The sequence below is a fragment of the Elgaria multicarinata genome, chromosome 15, assembly GCF_023053635.1.
Source record: "Elgaria multicarinata webbii isolate HBS135686 ecotype San Diego chromosome 15, rElgMul1.1.pri, whole genome shotgun sequence".
Taxonomy (NCBI): domain Eukaryota; kingdom Metazoa; phylum Chordata; class Lepidosauria; order Squamata; family Anguidae; genus Elgaria; species Elgaria multicarinata.
Genome location: NC_086185.1, coordinates 13,042,340 through 13,059,993, shown reverse-complemented (window position 1 = coordinate 13,059,993; position 17,654 = coordinate 13,042,340). Strand labels below are relative to the sequence as shown.

General features: G+C 44.3%; 1 protein-coding gene across 1 annotated transcript in view; it reads right to left on the bottom strand.

Annotated features, from left to right (window-relative positions):
* Window positions 1-17,654, bottom strand: part of DACH2 (dachshund family transcription factor 2) — a 397,016-nt gene that overhangs the window by 200,888 nt on the left and 178,474 nt on the right. The window contains exon 5 of the mRNA XM_063142059.1: window positions 1,489-1,604. Coding sequence (XP_062998129.1) covers window positions 1,489-1,604 — 116 coding nt within the window. The remainder of the gene's footprint in view (window positions 1-1,488; window positions 1,605-17,654) is intronic.

The following is a 17,654-nucleotide window of genomic DNA, read 5'->3' as shown; positions in this document are numbered from 1 at the left end:
AGTCCTATTTTCTCCCTGCCTTGATCGTGTTACCAGCTTCCCCTGCGAGACTCAAGAACCACAGAACAGGGCAACAGTTCATCATGAGATTGTGGACCATGCATATCAGTTTACACCATGGTGGCCCCAAGATGCCTGCTGTAGCCAACAGCGTTACGGCAGCACATGGGCCAAGGGGATAAATCAGCCAGCAATCAGGCTTCCTGATGACTAAGGCCTTTGCTAGACCAGGGGTTATCCCGGGCTGATACCCGGGATCGGCCCTGTGCGTCCAGATGACGCACAGGGGATCCCGGGCTCAGGGAGGGATCAACACTCCCTGGCCCCGGGATAAAGCCCTACACTTTGGGCCTGCTTTTTCTCTCAGTCTCAGGCTGAGCCCGAGACCACGAGCATGTGGCCCATTTCCACGGCTTTTCCTGGCTCCGTGTGATTACTCACGCAGAGCTGGGAACTGCGCCCATTGGAGCTAGGGTGGGGGAAATCAAGTTTTTTTAAAAACAACAACAACAACACTTACCTTGCCGCTTGTCCTCTCGTGCAGCCGGCCCTTTAAAAGTTTTTTTAAAAAATGGCGGGTGCGCGACGGCTCTCTTCTTGAGCTCATCGCAACTCGCGTGTAAACAAGGTCTCCCCTCCTCTCCCCCAGATTTTCACTTAGTTCTAGCAAGGGCCTTTATCTTCCGGAAGGGAGGGGGCATAGCTCGATGGGACAGCATTTGCTTTGCATGAACAAGGTCCCAGGTTCCAACCCAGCCATCTCCATGTCAGGCTAGGAAACAATACTGCCTGCACCCCTAGAGAGTTGCTGCCCGTCAGTGTTGACAACACTGAGCCAGATGGACCAGTGGTCTGACTCAGTATAAGTCAGCTTCCTACATCCCTAACCATACCCTATTCCACGCCGAGCTGAAGGCAATAGCCACTGTGGCTATTTTTAAGCTATTCTTCCAGTCTACGTGTGGTTACCGCCACCACCGTTGGCATCACCAACGTTTTGTGCCGATGGTGCAAACATCACTGGTGTTTCACACCACTGTCATCACATACAAAGCAGCTCTGAACGTTTTGATTATCGGTTTCCATCGATAGCCTCCATATTTTGAGAAAGCAAAGAGCTGGGAGGGTGTTGTTGTTTTTTTACATTTCTGCCTGCTCACAACCCTTACGAGAGAGCACCCCTTGCCTTCTACAAGGCTCTTTTGAGATAAACATTTCCCCCCATATCATATAACCAAGTATCTAATGGCACTTTCCCTTTAAGGAAATTACGATTAATGAAGAACTAAATCGCAAATCCATTAGGTTTTAGTCAGCACAGCAACGCCGCTCAGGGTTTTTTTCATGAATGCTCAAAAAATCCAATAACGTAACCTCTGGTAAAGCTTGAAAAGCCCTGAAGGACAAGGCAGTTAGATCAATATTAGTTTATTTCAACTGCGGTGCAGGACGAAGAGACGGCGCTGATCATCCGACGGATTTTATTACCTGTTGGGGAGATAAGTCCCGGTGCTAAGAGGCCAGGCACTCCGTGGGGTAGAAGGCGCGTGTTCTCTTGTATCGCGACCCCCAGGGAGCGCTTGGGGGGTCTCCCCGGTCGTGAACTGTTGAAACAAAAGTGAAAATAAACTTTAAGTGCTCTTTTGTCAAAAGGATTTGCATAGTAATGCACTTTGCATTGATTTTTAAGGCCCCCAGACAGCATAGGCCTCGGCTGCATTCGAAGCCTGCTCCAAGGATCTTAACTCTTCCTTTTGTCCGAGCGCACCTGGTGACCCGGGGTTCCTGCCATTGTGTCAGAAGTCAATGTAGGTGGGTTTTTTTCTTAAATCGACATTTACGCAAATTTCGGCTATCATTTGTGCAAACTGACAGCTACAAGACGCTTAATTTGTGCAAAATATGGCCGTTATATGCTTAATCTGCACAATTTGTATCCACAATTGGCAGAAATCATGAACGCAAATTGCCCACATTAAGGATGCTATGGCAGCAATTTGCGCAAATTACGGCTGCAATTTGCGCAAATTACGGCCGCAATTTGAGAAAACGATGCAAATTGCAGCGACAATTTGAGTGAATGTCAATTTAAAGGGGGGGGGACAAGAAGAGTTCCCGGATTTCGGGAAAAGCGTGCGACTCCGTGGAAATCCGTCGAGATTAAAACAGGCCACGTTTCCCCGCAACAGCCATCTCTCTTGTGCACGAATACTTTGGCAAGAAATTCCATCCCGTAACATTGCTTAAAGCAGTTAAATCTCAGCAAACCTACCTGTAAAATGGAACTAATGTACTCCAGAACTTATTTTTAGGATTGATTTCTATAGCATTGAAGGATTAACCACAAAAGTGATCTCATGGCCTTTCTTTTTCCTAAAGCTTTTAAAACTTGATTTTGTTCTGACTTTATACTGTTAGTTTTATCCTACCCAGTGCCTGTTTACCCTACCCTGTGCCTGTTTGCATTCCCTTCCCCTCCTTATTGTTTTATTATGATTTTATTAGAATGTAAGCCTATGCGGCAAGGTCTTGCTATTTACTGTTTTACTCTGTACAGCACCATGTACATTGATGGTGCTATATAAATAAATAATAATAATAATAATGCCTAAGGTCAATCTCACACAGTTCAATGAAATGTGTTCTGCTTTTATGGGGAGAACGACCTCTTCCTCCCCTCCCCCTTGGAGACCTTTTAAAGGATATTGTACAGGAAAGCCCATTCCCAAAGTGACTACAGCAATTTATCTTTTTGACTTCTCTACCCTAGTTTCCCTTCTTTACCGATTGATGGGTTGTTTCTGACGGCTGCACGAAGGGGCTCGTCTAACAACTTCAGCCCCACCTATGAAAAATCTCGCATGTTTTCAACCCTTGTTCGAGCCGTGTATGAGTTGCCGTTAAGAATTTTAATCCATAATGGGGGGCAAGGAAAACAGTCTTGTGTGTTTTCATATGCAGCATCCATCCCACTTCCTTAATGCAGGCTAGTTGGCACATCGTTTTGTAACTGTTAGAGTAATAACACGTTAGGTGCATCTTGTCCCGGGATAAAAACATGATACCCCTGCTGGATCAGGCCAAGGGTCCATCAAGTCCAGCATTCTGTTCACACAGTGGCCAACCAGCCATCAGCCAGGGACCAACAAGCAAGACACAGTGCAACAGCACCCACCCGCCCATGTTCCCCAGCAACTGGTGCAGACAGGCTTACTGCCTCAAATACTGGAGCTAGCACACAACCATCAGGGCTAGTAGCCACTGTTAGCCGCCTCCAGGAATTTATCCACCCCCCTTTAAAAGCCATCCAAATTGATGGCCATCACTACATCCTGTGTAATTAACTATGCGCTGTGTGAAGAAGTCCTTCCTTTTATTTGTCCTGAATCTTCCACCAATCAGCTTCATGGGATGACCCCATGGGATTCTAGTGTTTTGAGAGAGGGAGAAAAATGGTTCCCTATCCACATTCTCCATACCATTTCAGTTCTTCTAGCAAAGAACAGATAGGGAAGATCTGTTTATAAAGGCTTACGTATTTTTTTTAAAAAAAAAAAAAAAGTGAGAGAAGGATTTAGAATTTGTGTGATGAAATTTGTGTGCCAAATCTGCACATGGTAGAACAATTAATTCTTAAGTTATATTTTAAAACTACAAAACCCATGACGAAGTACGCCAGGTGAAATATACATGCATAAAAGCATCTGGAGCCTTGAATATGGACTAAACAGGACATCAATTGGACAACGTTTTCTCCTTTCGTCTCTCCTTGATAGAAACCCATTTTACCCAGATGAGTAACAGAGCTTTTGACAAACATTCCGTTATACAACCAACCGGCAACAACAAATGAAAGGTTTATAGCAAGAATGATTCCACCCCTCCAAATGACTTCGCTCCTTCGGAAAGGAGCAGAAGTTAAACTTCACTCCATCAAGTTTGTAGTGGCAAAGCTCTTCATCAAAAGGAGACAAACTCAGTGTTTAAATGACAGAAACTTCTGGTATCATTGCACAGAGGTGCCATTACGGTATTCTTGCTTTCACAAAATGCATGCATACTATTTGTTTTATTGTATATCTGTCTAACCCTCAGACATAAACACATCATGAAATCATTCTTGAGTTTACTGTTGTAGGCCTTTTCCTTTTTATCTAGATTAAATTTCCAAGTCCTATCGTCAGTGAATTTCCTGCTTTACTCTGGGGAATCCTATACAATACAATTCCACACGACATGATATAAAAACCAGCTGTACAGATCAATACATTTTATCACATAATGGCACTTTGCCTCCAGATACCTTCTTCTTGTTTAGCAGCACCCACACGCCAAGATCATTTCTCTTTCCCACATCATCACAGGCTCGTATTTAAGTGTGCAATTTGGGATGGGCACCACTGCGCACAAAGAGGTCAGGGCGACTGAAAGCCAACACAGGATGGAATTTGTGTTGAACGTCTTTCGGCTCAAGAGTCAGATTCATTTTCGGAGAAATTCCTGGGGACCTCAAGCCAAGAGTGAGTGGGGTTGAAGGCAAAAGGAGTTGGAACGAGGTACCTCAGCAAACCTTAGCTTACAGCTCTTACTGTCAGTAATGAAGCCTTAGAAGAGAACGTAAGAAGATCCCTGCTGGATCAGACCAAGGATCCATCTAGCCAAGCATTCTGTTCACATAGACCAAGGATCCATCCAGCCCAGCACTCTGTTCACATAGATCAAGGATCCATCTAGCCCAACACTCTGTCAACCAGGAACCCACAAGGCAGACATGAGTGTAACAGCACCCTCCCACCCACGTTCCCCAGCAACTGGGGTACATGGGCTTGCTGCCTCTGATACTGAAGGCAGCACACAGCGATCAGAACCAGTAGCCACTAATAGCCTTCCCCAACCCCCTTTTAAAGCCATCCAAATTGGCGGCCGTCACTACATCTTGTAGTAGCGAGTTCTGTAGTTTAACTATGCGCTGTATGAAGAAGTGTTTCATTTTATGTGTCCAGAAACTCCCACCAATCGGTTTCATGGAATAACCACGGGTTCTAGTATTATGAGTGAAAAATGTCTCCCTGTCCACATTCTCCACACCATGCATGATTTTGTACATCTCTATCATGTCTCCCCTCATCCTCCTTTTTTCCAAGCGAAACAATCCCAACTGTTGTCACCTTCCCTCATAGAGGAGATGCTCCAGCCTTTTCATCATTTTAATTGCCCTTTTCTGCGCTTCAGAGGCATTTCAGTCTTTTAGAATGAGAAGAATCAAAACTGCACAGAAGCTGGGAAAACCACAAAATGATTAGACACTGGGAGAGAGGGGGTAGGACCAGGTGAAAGGGTAGAGCCATCTGGGGACCCAGGCAGGTTGAATGTGGCCTTTGTTTCTGATTTAGAGGGTTCATTTGCATTAACCTTCATTTCCCTGTTCCTTGGGAAAGTCATACAAAGGTGTAATGGATGCCCAAGAAACAGTAACAAACTGAATCCCTGCCCCTCCCCTCGATAACTCCAGGATCTCTGGAGGGAAGCATGTTTTGCCTACATCACAACAGTCATCTTGGTTGCAGACGTGTAAGCTTCTATATGTCAGAGGCAAAGATACACTTTTAAGGGTGGAGGGAGATAATGGCCCCATTCAGAAAACATCTTCAACCATAGCTTGAACCATGGTGGTTAAGCTAGAAAGCCGGGCTGTGTTCAGGAGACACCTTAAACCACGGCTTTAACCATGGTGGTTAAGCCAGAAAGCCTTATTTACCTTGGTTAAAGCTGTAGTTTAAGGTGTCTTCTGAACAGGGCCAATGAGTGAGAATTGTGAGTGGGAGAAGCCAAGACAACAAGGGGCCATGGCCTCCGTGATTTATAGGGCCTTCGTTTAGAGAACACGCCAAGCCAGAGTTAAGGAAGCCTGACGATGATTTGGAAAAACATCTGATCAGCCAGCAAAACAGAATCAGAAGCCATGCATGGGATCAGACTGGTATTGACTATGGTTTAGTGAGATGACCGAATTGACAAATCACAGTTAAAAGTGTAGCTTACCTCTGGGGACACCAAAGAAATAGGAGCATTGAAAAGATGGAAGATAAAAGTAGGCAAGCAGTTCTAAGTCATGGCTGCTAAGAAGGTTTTTAAAAAGAAAGAACACTTACAAGGAGATCTAAACCATGTTTAGAACGATAAACCGAGGTTTTGGGTTCTGAAGTATGGTTGCACAAACCATAGTTTGGTGTAAAAAGAAAAGTGAGGCCACAGCTAGACCTAAGGTTTATCCTGGGATCATCCAGGGTTCGCCCCTGCCTGAGCACTGGATCTCCTGTGTGTCACCTAGATGAACAGGTTTGACCCCTGGATGATCCAGGGATAAACTTTAGGTCCAGCTATGGCCAGAGATGAACTTCATTGGAAGTCCATTTCGGACAGAAAAACACAGTGAACCGTCATATGATACTATAAAACTGCAGTTTTTGCGAGCTTAAATAAACTTTGAAAAGCAGCTCATGTGATGATAGCTGGAAAAAGTAGCCTTGCTGATGGATGGCATGGCTGTACTTTCAAATTTGCTCGAATCAGATGTAAATTTACATATTAATCAAGACAAATAAACATGTGGTGATTTAACTAGGAAACAGTCTGATGACAATTTAATCAGCACAGGTTGAAAGGTCCATCACTACCGCATCCTGTTGCAGTGAAAATATTGATTGTGTTACTGATTTCAGTAATGCCTTATTTTGCAGGGCACAAATAACCATGTAATTACTCTTTAATTGAATGGTGATTGCTTGCTAGCATTTATTAAGAGGGTGGTTGTTTTTTTGGTTTAATTACTAGATTATTTATGCTCAGCAATATAAAATAATATTTCAACTTTGTGAGATGGTGGTGATGGTGGAATAAAGCTAAATCACAACAGGCCAGACCATCTACTCAACCCAACTTTGGTTGCATGACAGAGGAAGAACACATTCCCTCTCCTGCATCATGTATATAAGGACAAGTTCAGAAGAAATGATCCCGGTCCAATGAACTATGGTCTGCACAATCTTTCCTCTCCTATCTTGCATGCATTCATTCAAGACTTCTGGGTTTGTTAATCCATAGTATAATGTCACCCACTAGCATGATAAGCTACTGCAGCAGATTCCATTCTAACCTCTTGGAAACGTCCCCCTAGGCAAAACTATGCAAACTAAGCAAGACAATTGTCCGTTCAAGAAGAATAGGAATACACTTCCCAAACGCCCGTAACTTCAGAGAGCCTGGTGCAGAGGCAGGTTCTGGCATAATTGAACCGACTTTCTCACGCCTTCCTTCCGCCCCATGCGTTTGAGCTTCTGGCAGACCTTAGCATCAGCTAGCTTGTCAGGACGCTCACCTCCGGAAGAAATCTCACTTCCCACTGAGTGTGTAAGATTTGGCCTTGAGGAGATAAGCCCTGGAGAGGGCTGACTCCCAGCTGGGGAATTGCCCGTGAGAGCTTCCACCCCCACTGGTACAGGCTGGCTGGTGTCTGGCGCTGTGTCTTCTAGTTCTGGATCTGATTCTGATTGATTACCTGAAACATCTTCTCCCAAAACAGGGGCAGTAGGGTTAGACATGACAAAGGGAAAGGGACAAAATAGGGATACCGGTCCCATAGATGGTTGTACCTTTGTCACTGTTGTATCCACCAAAGCCCAATCTAATTCTTACCTTGCTTGTTGGTCCTCTGTCTGACAACCAAGCAAGTGGTAGCAATGATGAGAGAGGGAATAAGAAACAATAATAGCTGGTTGCAATGTAAGTGAGCCATTTGGAGCAAGAGGTGACTGAAATGGACAGAGGTGTCCAATGAAGCTTAGCTCTGGGTTGGAATCCCTGTATATTCAATATAGATATTGGAGATATCCACAACAGGTTGAAAAACAGGTTTTTATCTGTACGCCGCTCTGAGAACTTAATAATATAGGGCAAGATATAAATGTTTTAAATAAATAAATAAATAAATGTGTTTGGATTTCCAACCCATAGATTCCACAGCTGGTGAGCTAAAATTTGAAAGTGTGGGTTTTGGAGGGATTTGCACATTTATTTTTTCATTTATATGTTATTTGGGTGGAGATTTGAGCAAATTCACATCAATGAATGTGGTTTAGCAGCACTAGTGCACATTGGTTAATGCAGATCAGCGCATCCGTGCATTTGCGCAAGTAGGACAAAGTTCTGCAAAAGAAATCTGATTCCGTCAATGAGCGGACGATGAATGAAAGACGCCGGACAATCCACGAAACACAGATGCCACAGACGCCACAAAATCTCTACATCCCTAGCATTCAACCATGTATGTGGTGCTGAGTGTTCTGTTATCATGTTTTAAGTTACGTTGTTTGCAATGGCTATTAGTGGCATATAAGAACATCAGAAGAGCCATGGTGGATCAGACCAAGGGTCCATCTAGTCCAGCACTCTGTTCCCACAGTAGCCAACCAGCTGTCGACGAAGTCCCTGCAAGCAAGAACCAGTGCAACAGCACCCTCACACCCATGTTCCCCAGTAACCGACTGACCCAATAGCTATAGCTATATGACAGGTTGGTACAACATGGTCCTCTCCGTGTACCTATTGAATTACATTGACGCAGATGGATGAGGATTTTGGTTTCAGTTCGCTTTTATGTAAATTCACTAATTTCTTCACGTTCGAGGCAGAAAAAAACCAAGATTTTATTTTATGTGTATATAAACATTTTAATGCTGGAGAAAGTGAAGCTATCAGGCCAAATGAGGAGCACACAACTGTCAAGTCTTGCTTCTGTGGCTTAGATTGCATTGGTGCAGATACCAGCATAGCAACAACCTCCTACAAGCAGGAGATCTTAACGCTAAAATGATCGCCGCTAGAAGGATGGGGGTGGATCAGCAGATCTTTTTGACAGTCCAGCTTTAGAGAATTAACGTTAGATTTCATATTCTGTGCGATTAATGGAGGAATACGGTCCTGGAGAAGCTTGATTTCCTTTGGGGGGTCTGGCCCACCATTTAGGCATAATTTACCCTGATGCTCTGCCTTTCATTTTCTGGCCTTCATTAGAGGAACTGAAATAGTATCCTATCCCCCCTGAGTGCCGAGAATAAACCAACTGGAAATATATTTCAGCAGCCCTTCATATTTCTGAAACCGAAGTGGATTACCACCCAGCAACATTAACTTCGCAGCCTCCCTATAAACTTTGCAGGCTTGGCAGTTATATCTAGATGAGAAAGGAAAGCGTCACGTCTTTGGATGTCAATGAGATATGACACATCCCAAAATATGTTTATTACAAGTGATGATAAACGAGGGAGCGGATACACTTGCCATTTAGATTTCCCCCCTTCCAATTTTAGAAGTTTGTACTTTATTTTTGACACCTGCTACCTATGAATTAAATTCAGCAATCTCTACCGATCTGGTGAATTTTCACCCCACCCCCTACCCTAGGTGACTTGATTAATAAATTACTTATTGATTGCAGGAGCTGTTTTTTTAAAAAAAATAAAATATGACTGAATGTTTGACTTAGCAAACACTCAGATCTCTAATATAGTCCAGTCTACAATCAAATTAAGTCAACAGACTTGGAATGATGAGAAGGCATGTAGGTGTTGCTTGCAAGGACAACTGTGGTCAAAATCTGAGTGTGGTTGAAAAGTCAGTGTCAGGAATCAAGTCCATAGGAATTCATGATCCCAATTTCTGAGTTTGGGGGTATCAAGCAAAGATTTGGCCTATGCATGTCCTGTGCATTCTAGTAATTCCAAAGGAGGTAAAGGCCTGCAGGAATCACCCAATAGTTCACTGCAGGTCATGTGTCATATGCTGCCACCTTTTAAGAGAGAATATATGAACATCAGAAGAGCCCTGCTCATTCTCACCAAACGTCCATCTAGTCCAGCATACTGGTTCCCACACTGACCAGGTAATTCACAGAAGCTCACAGCCCGACCTTGAAGACTAGTCCTCTCCCACCGTTTCTCCCCAGCAACTAATGTTCCTCAGTAGACTGTTTCTAAACCTGGTGATCCAATTTAGCTATCATGGCCATGGATTTGTCTTCACCCCTTTCATAACCATCTAAGACCACAGCCATCACCACAGCTTCCATCAGTTAATTATGAGCTCTGTGAAGAAGTACGTTCCCATTGGATCTGTTTTTTTTTTAATCTGAGCAACTCAGTAACTTAATTGCCCTATAGATTATTATGCCTTGCTTCTCAAATTTTGCAAATCCAGACATCCCTATTCATGTGAATGGTGGAAGCCCAATCTGAAAGCTACAGCCCAATGATGGGAGAGCCCAGAGCCCAAACTCAGGGTGCAAAGGAGGTCATTTTCAAGACAATTTGGTCATTATGTCCAAGTTTGAGGCATTTCATAGAATCACAGAATCATAGATAGTAGAGTTGGAAGGGTCTATAAGGCCATCGAGTCCAACCCCCACTCAGTGCAGGAAACCACCTTAAAGCATCCCTGACAGATGGTTGTCCAGCTGCCTCTTGAATTTGCAAGACCCTTTAGGAATTACTCCTGAAAAAGGAGTAATCCCACTATTATTGTTTTTTTAAAAAAGAAGGATTAATTATGTTCCCATTCTATAACGTTGCACTCGGGCAGTGAAACACCATTCCCTTCACTCGGACCTTATTCCACACATTTTCCAAGGTGCCAGATGTAGTTAAACTCTACATGACCTTCGGAGTGTTTAGGAAGAGAAAGGAAACTTTGACCTCACTGTAACCTGATTCTGTCTCCTCTCAGTGTTGGCAAACTGATCACTTGTCTAACTATTGGACTACATTGTATTACTAACCAGATCAAAGGCAACAACAAGCCAATTCAGCAGCGGGGGTGGGGTGAGGAAGCCAACCATGCAAAATGGGCAATTAACATTAATCATACATGAAGTTGTTTAAGCGGATAACTAGAACCTGGTCGCTATAGCAACTCTCATAAAACAGGCCTCGGCGCAAATGCATGGACTCTCTCCTTACCACATTTTGTGGGAACTCCAGGTCATTATGTCCTCTTGACATTCACAGACCAAAGTGAATTACTGCATGCAGGGGGTGGGGAGGGAGGGAGAGAAAAGGGACAAGCATTCCACAATCAAATGGCATGCTAAGCCACACACATGTCAGGCTTCGCACATAGTTTCTGAAGGTAGTACATGCCCTTATCCATCATAGAATCATAGAATAGTAGAGTTGGAAGGGGCTTATAAAGCCATCGAGACCATCCTCCTGCTCAATGCAGGAATCCATCTTGAAGGAACCCTGACAGATGGTTGTCCAGTTGCCTCTTGAAGGCCTCTAGTGTGGGAGAGCCCACCACCTCCCTAGGTAACTGGTTCCATTGTCCTACTGATCTAACAGTCGGGAAGTTTTCCCTGATGTCCAGCTGGAATCAGATAGCCTTCTTTGGATGTACACTTGAGATGTTGGAGAAACCTATTTGGAGGTGGAAGTTTGTTGAGTTTTCCTGTGTTCAGGCCCACCGGACTTGGGCCATAGCTAGACCTAAGGTTTATCCCTGGATCGTCCAAGGGTCAAGCCTGTTCATCTAGGTTAGGGTGACCATATTTGGGAAACCAAAAAACAGGACACCTAGTGTGTGTGTGGGGAAGCAGCTTTCTGAGTTCTGCAGAAAGTACGTTATTCCCCCGCCACCTTAAAGAACCTGATTGGACTGGAGGAGGGGAAAGGATTTTATTCTGCACCACCACCATCCACTTTTCTATAATGTCCACGAATGACCCACTTTCCCCTTTAAGACCTCAATTGGAGCTCGGGGTGGGGGAATGATGTGCCTCAAGAAAGCATGTCATTCCCTCCTGCCATGCTAATGGCAGCCTTAAAGGGGAAGGTGTGTCATTCCAGGACATTATTGAAAATGATAGAAAATCCCCCCTGACACCATGGAAAGAACAAAAACCAGGACAAATCCGGGGAAATCCTGACATTTGGTCACCCTAATCTAGGTGACACACAGGGGATCCAGTGCTCAAGCAGGGGTGAACCCTGGATGATCCCAGGATAAACCTTAGGTCTAGCTGTGGCCTTGGTTTCAGTTTGCAGTGAAATCCACTTTGCGGATTTTCCAGAGTTTGCACATTTTTCTTCTCAGCTTTAGTTGCGGGGGGGGGGGGGGGCTTTCCCGCAGCAGCAGAGCCACAGGTGAAGAAGGGTTCCAGGAAGATGGATAACGCCCCAATGGCTACGGAGAGCCTAGAGTAATTGTGTATGTGTTTTCACCACAAATTTGTTGAAGCAGGGCTGCTGAAACTCTTGCAGCCTCAGAGCTGAACTCCACTTTGGAGAAGCTTTTGGAGTCCATACTTCAGTGGTGGGTGGGGCTTGAAGGAAAAAAGGGGAGGGGCCGAAATAGACAAAAAAGCACCAGCGTATTTTTGCTTAAAACTCTTACTGCCAGTAACTAACCCTTAGGAGAGGCATTTCAACATTTTCGAATGAGTAAAAAGAAAAATCCAGAAAAAGTAGGAAACTACCAAATGAAAAAGGATTGTGGCCATCCAGGGAACTCCAAAAGTCCAAAAATTTGGTCCCAAGCCTGAGGTTCTACATCCCGGGATTAAATGAAGTTGCTTCCACAGACCTATGGACCCATGAAAATGCCTACCTGATTGCTGAGGCACCATCCAGGATGCTAACACACGAGAGCCCCTTGCTATGCTTCCATCAACAGGCAAAAACTATTTTGTTCCGGCAGGCCTTTGGGGAATTGTCTGGACCTTGTTCACTGTGTTGGATTTTTTTAAAAAAAATGTGTTTTAAATGTTTTAATATTGGACCAAGTTTAATTTTATTTGTTAGGAAAGGAAAGGAACCTCTCGTGCAAGCACTGAGTCATTACTGACTCTTGGAGGGACGCCAGCTTTCGCTGGTGTTTTCTTGGCAGGCCTTATAGCGGGGTGGTTTGCCGTTGCCTTCCCCGGCCGTGATTACCTTTCTCCCAGCTAACTGGGTACTCATTTTACCGACCTCGGGAGGATGGAAGGCTGAGTCGACCCGAGCCGGCTGCCTGAAACCAGCTTCCGCTGTGATCGACCTATAGCTATCAGTATTAGTTTCAGTCTCTGCTTCAATGGAAGTGCCCCCTAGAGGCAGAAATGTATCTTGCTCTTGCACTTGAGAATTGTAGTCTCAGTTTGCAACCTAGGACTTGCTTGTCTTTGGTGCACAGACATTGTAATAATCTGATACTGTACAGTTTTTAGAAATCATTTGGAGAAGTAAATATCTGAACACCTTGTCTTAAACATTTTATTCATCATGCTAAAATAAAACATCTTGTAATCCAAATTTTTTCTTCATTTTTTTCATTTTTTCCAATTTTTCAGAATTTTTTTTTAAAAAGGCTTAGGAAAAAACGGGGGGGGGCAGTTTTTCCCCAAATTTTTCCGGATTTTTCCAGGCCTTCACATCTCTAACTGAGAGACAGTGACTGGCCCAGAGTCACCCAGTGGGTTTCCATGGCCAAGCACGGACTAGAACTCGGATCTCCCAACTCCCAATCCAACACTCTAGCAACTATACCACACTATTAATATGACTATTAATACTAATTTGGCCAATTCACAGCCTTGACAGAAAATATGGCCCAATGATGAAGCACTCCCACCCACCGGGTCAGCCCTGCTTGCAATAGAATGTTCACAGTTACTTCAGCGTAACACACTCTTAGCGCACTTGAACTCTTATTCTGTCTGGAGAACAGTAAAGTTGGGATAGACCAAGACAAAGTGCTAGGGAGTATTCAAACCTCTTGAATGTTCACAACACAAGTGTTCTGTGATCTCACCAAAAAACATGCTACAGTAGAGCTGATTAGAATACATTATATCCATTATGATGTTGAAACACTCATAACAAAGGGTTGTGTGTGTGTTTTTCACTGTCAAAGAAAGAGAGCAGATAGAACAAGCAATTTAAGGGTTGACTACTCAACTGACAGAAACTATGGCTGTGAAGCTATTTTATACTTCATTTCCTTGACCTACTTGACTATTTAAATAGAATGCATTCAAGATTTTGTGCTGGCTATTAATTAATTAATTTATGGATTTATGAATGGGGAAGAGGCATCAAGTTTTTAATCTTGGGAGGAACCACTGATGAAACCCACTAAAAGCAAAGAGCCCTCAATACCCATGAGTAGGGAGGTTCCCGGGGTATGCAGACAGGGGAACGATGCATTAAACTTGCATCACAGCATCCAGGTATCATGGATCAGTCCTGCTCAGACCTTGAAACTGGGGTCTCCTCAGAGGAAGAGCACACCCAACCCCTGCGAGATCTGGCATTGTCAGTGACCCAGAGGAGCAGTCAGTTCCAGACATCCTAGCTGTTAGTCATGGCTGATGTTACTTCGATTGGACTCTCATTTCTAAAATCATACAGCATTAATTTCTGAAAGCAACTATTTCCCTATTGACAGAGGCCACAGCTAGACCTAAGGTTTCTCCTGGGATCATCCAGGGTTCGCCCCTGCCTGAGCACTGGATCCCCTGTGTGTCACCTAGATGAACAGGTTTGACCCCTGGACGATCCAGGGATAAACCTTAGGTCTAGCTATGGCCCAAGTTTCATCAAAAGATAACTGAGTGCACCCACCATTTAAAGTTTCAAACTAGGGAAGGTAATTTATTTTCCAGGATCAACTTCTGGATAGGAGTATTTAAGCTACCAAGTTTAATGTTTTAGTTGTCTCAAAGGCGACTGGGTAGCGGGTGTCATACTCCTTCAAGTACGTACAAGAAGCATTGATGCCTTGTACGGCAGAAGTCTATCCCTTTTGATATGCTAGACCTCCTATTGAGTTTCACTGAGAATTCTAACCAACTATAACATCTGAATGGTTTATATATAGGGAGCATTTGCTGGCTTATTAAGTCGCCAAGTCATGATTCCATTTTGCCCTGGTAAATTCAACGGAATTTAAAATAAAAATAAAAATGCACCAACCCACATTGGAATAATATGGAGAAATACCCCAATGTCCAATAAACAAAACACCTTTCTCCCCCAACTGATGTCTAGCTATTAAAACACTCTTAGAGCCAGGTGCACACTTTGTAGCAAGTGCAAATCTTTCCAAAAAAATTCTGTTAATTATTTACGAGGGGAAGGCATTTTGAAATACATCTGAAAGCACTATCAGAACACGTCGTTGAATGTCTCCGAAGCGCATGGCTCTAACCGCTAATTGCCTCCAACTGAAGTTGGGCAAAAATGGGCGCGCCGACACACGGTCTGGTGCTTTACCTTCGTCTAGTTACTGGAGCAGGTCAGGAAGCCTTACGCTTGTGTAAAGAGGCCAGCCAGCTGTCTCCGAAGGAAAAGAAGCCGCACGGGCTCCATGGACCATTGGGATCTGGACAAGTGTGGTGTAGTGGCTAAAGTGTCAGACTGGGAGTCAGGAGATCTGGGTTCTAGTCCCCACTCAGCCATGGAAAACCACTGGGTGATTTTGGGCCAGTCGCAGACTCTCAGCCCAACCTACCTCACAGGGTTGTTGTTGTGAGGATAAAATGGAGAGGAGGAGGATTATGTACTCCGCCTTGGGTTCCTTGGAGGAAAAAAGGTGGGATATAAATGCAATAATAATTAAATGAATAAAAATAAAATAAACAAATTGTAGTCCATCGAGGGCACTGAAGTTTCTCTGGTAGAGATCTATGCCTACCTGCCCGCCGGCCCTCACAGAATGACAGTTCCCAGCGTTCCTTGTGTAGAGGGATAAGCTAATAAACTTCTGTCTTCTCACTTGCTTCTCATATACATTTTTCACATCTCTCTCTTCTCATTCAATATATCTGTCTTCTGACTAACTTGTGTTTAACGCGAGATCCCTCCTCTGTTTACACGCGACGACGCTCATGCACAAAAGGTAACTATGTTTTTTAATTTAAATTACTTTCCCTGCTCCCTCCACCCTACCCCCTGCACTCCTGAGGAGCGCTGCGCCCTGTGCGTGGCTCCCAGCTCCTCGTGAGGAATTGTGAGGAGCCGGGTCAATCCGCGGCATCTGGCCACACGTTCTGCTGTCTCAGGCTCAGCCCGGGACCGTGGAAAGACCAGGGCCAAAGGGGAAGGCTATGTCCCAGGGCAAGAGAGGGAACATTCCTCCCTGATCCCGGGATCCCCTGTGCATCATGTGGACACACAGGGACGATCCCAGGGTTCACCCCAGGATAAAGCCCCATCTAGCTATGGCCTGTGATACTCAAAAGTTCACAGCATTCCAAAATGGGGAGGGTTCCATTTGCTCTCTCCAGACTGAGAATCTTGGAACCTGCAAGGCGAGAGAGAAAACTTCTTTTTCTCATTGACGCCTTAAGACAAACTACACATGTAATCAGTTTGGCCTTCCTACCTCATCTGATAAAAAGGTTTCCGTTCAGGTTTATCAACATGATTTAGCAAGCAGTAGCTTACCAGATGTGAATCGGATCGGGAGTGAGATTTATAGAAGTGTACAAAGTCGCTGGGAATTTTGGAAATCCAAAACGCTGCGTTAACCACTACTCTTCATTGGGTTTACAATCCTGTCGTTTAAGTGAAACACCCCGAAACTTTAAAAGAAATTTACATACACAAATTGCCTGTGACTATTGCCAAAAAAAAAAGGGGGGGGGGGAGGAGCAGGATAAAAAAAAAAATCAAAGCCCTAAACATCTAAAGCGTATCTAGAGAGCAGATGGGACTTACAGGTTGATATGCCCTGAAGATTGATTTAGGAATAAATTTACCTTTTCCTACCAAGAGAATTTACAATTAGCCTCCCTTTAAATCTGGGGCACCCAGGGAGGGAGTTCTGCTAGCATGTTGAATATTTCAAAAATCCTCTGACTTTGCACAATAAAACTATCCCACTAAATGCTGCTGTTGTTTTAATTTTATTATTAAAATAAATAAAAAAATAAATAAACTGAGCCTCAAGTGACATCATTGTCACTTGAGGCTCAGGTGACCTCGGTGGCCTACAAACTCCGGTTGGTGGCCCAGCTAGGCCTCTATCTAGACAGGGATAACCTGGCTTCAGTTGTCCATGCTCTGGTAACCTCCAAGTTAGATTACTGCAATGCACTCTACGTAGGGCTGCCTTTGAAGACGGTTCGGAAGCTGCAGCTCGTGCAAAATGCAGCGGCCAGATTGATTTCGGGAACCAGAAGGTTCGACTATATAACACCTGCTCTGGTCCGCTTGCACTGGCTGCCTGCATGTTTCCGAGCCCAATTCAAGGTGCTGGTTTTGACCTATAAAGCCTTACATGGCTTGGGACCACAATATCTGATAGAACGCCTCTCCCGACGTGAATATACCCGGTCACTACGTTCAATCATCTAAGGTCCTCCTCCGGGTGCCTACTCCGAGAGAGGCTCGGAGTGTGGCAACGAGGGACAGGGCCTTTTTGGTAGTGGCCCCAAGACTATGGAACGATCTCCCTGACAAGGCTCGCCTGGCACCAACGCTGCTATCTTTCCGGCGCCAGGTTAAGACTTTCCTCTTTGCCCAGGCATATGGCGGCACATCTTAATCACCCACATGTTTAGTTTTTTTAACGGTTTTTAATGCTTTATGTGTGTATGTTCTGTGTTTTAGAGTTTTTAATTT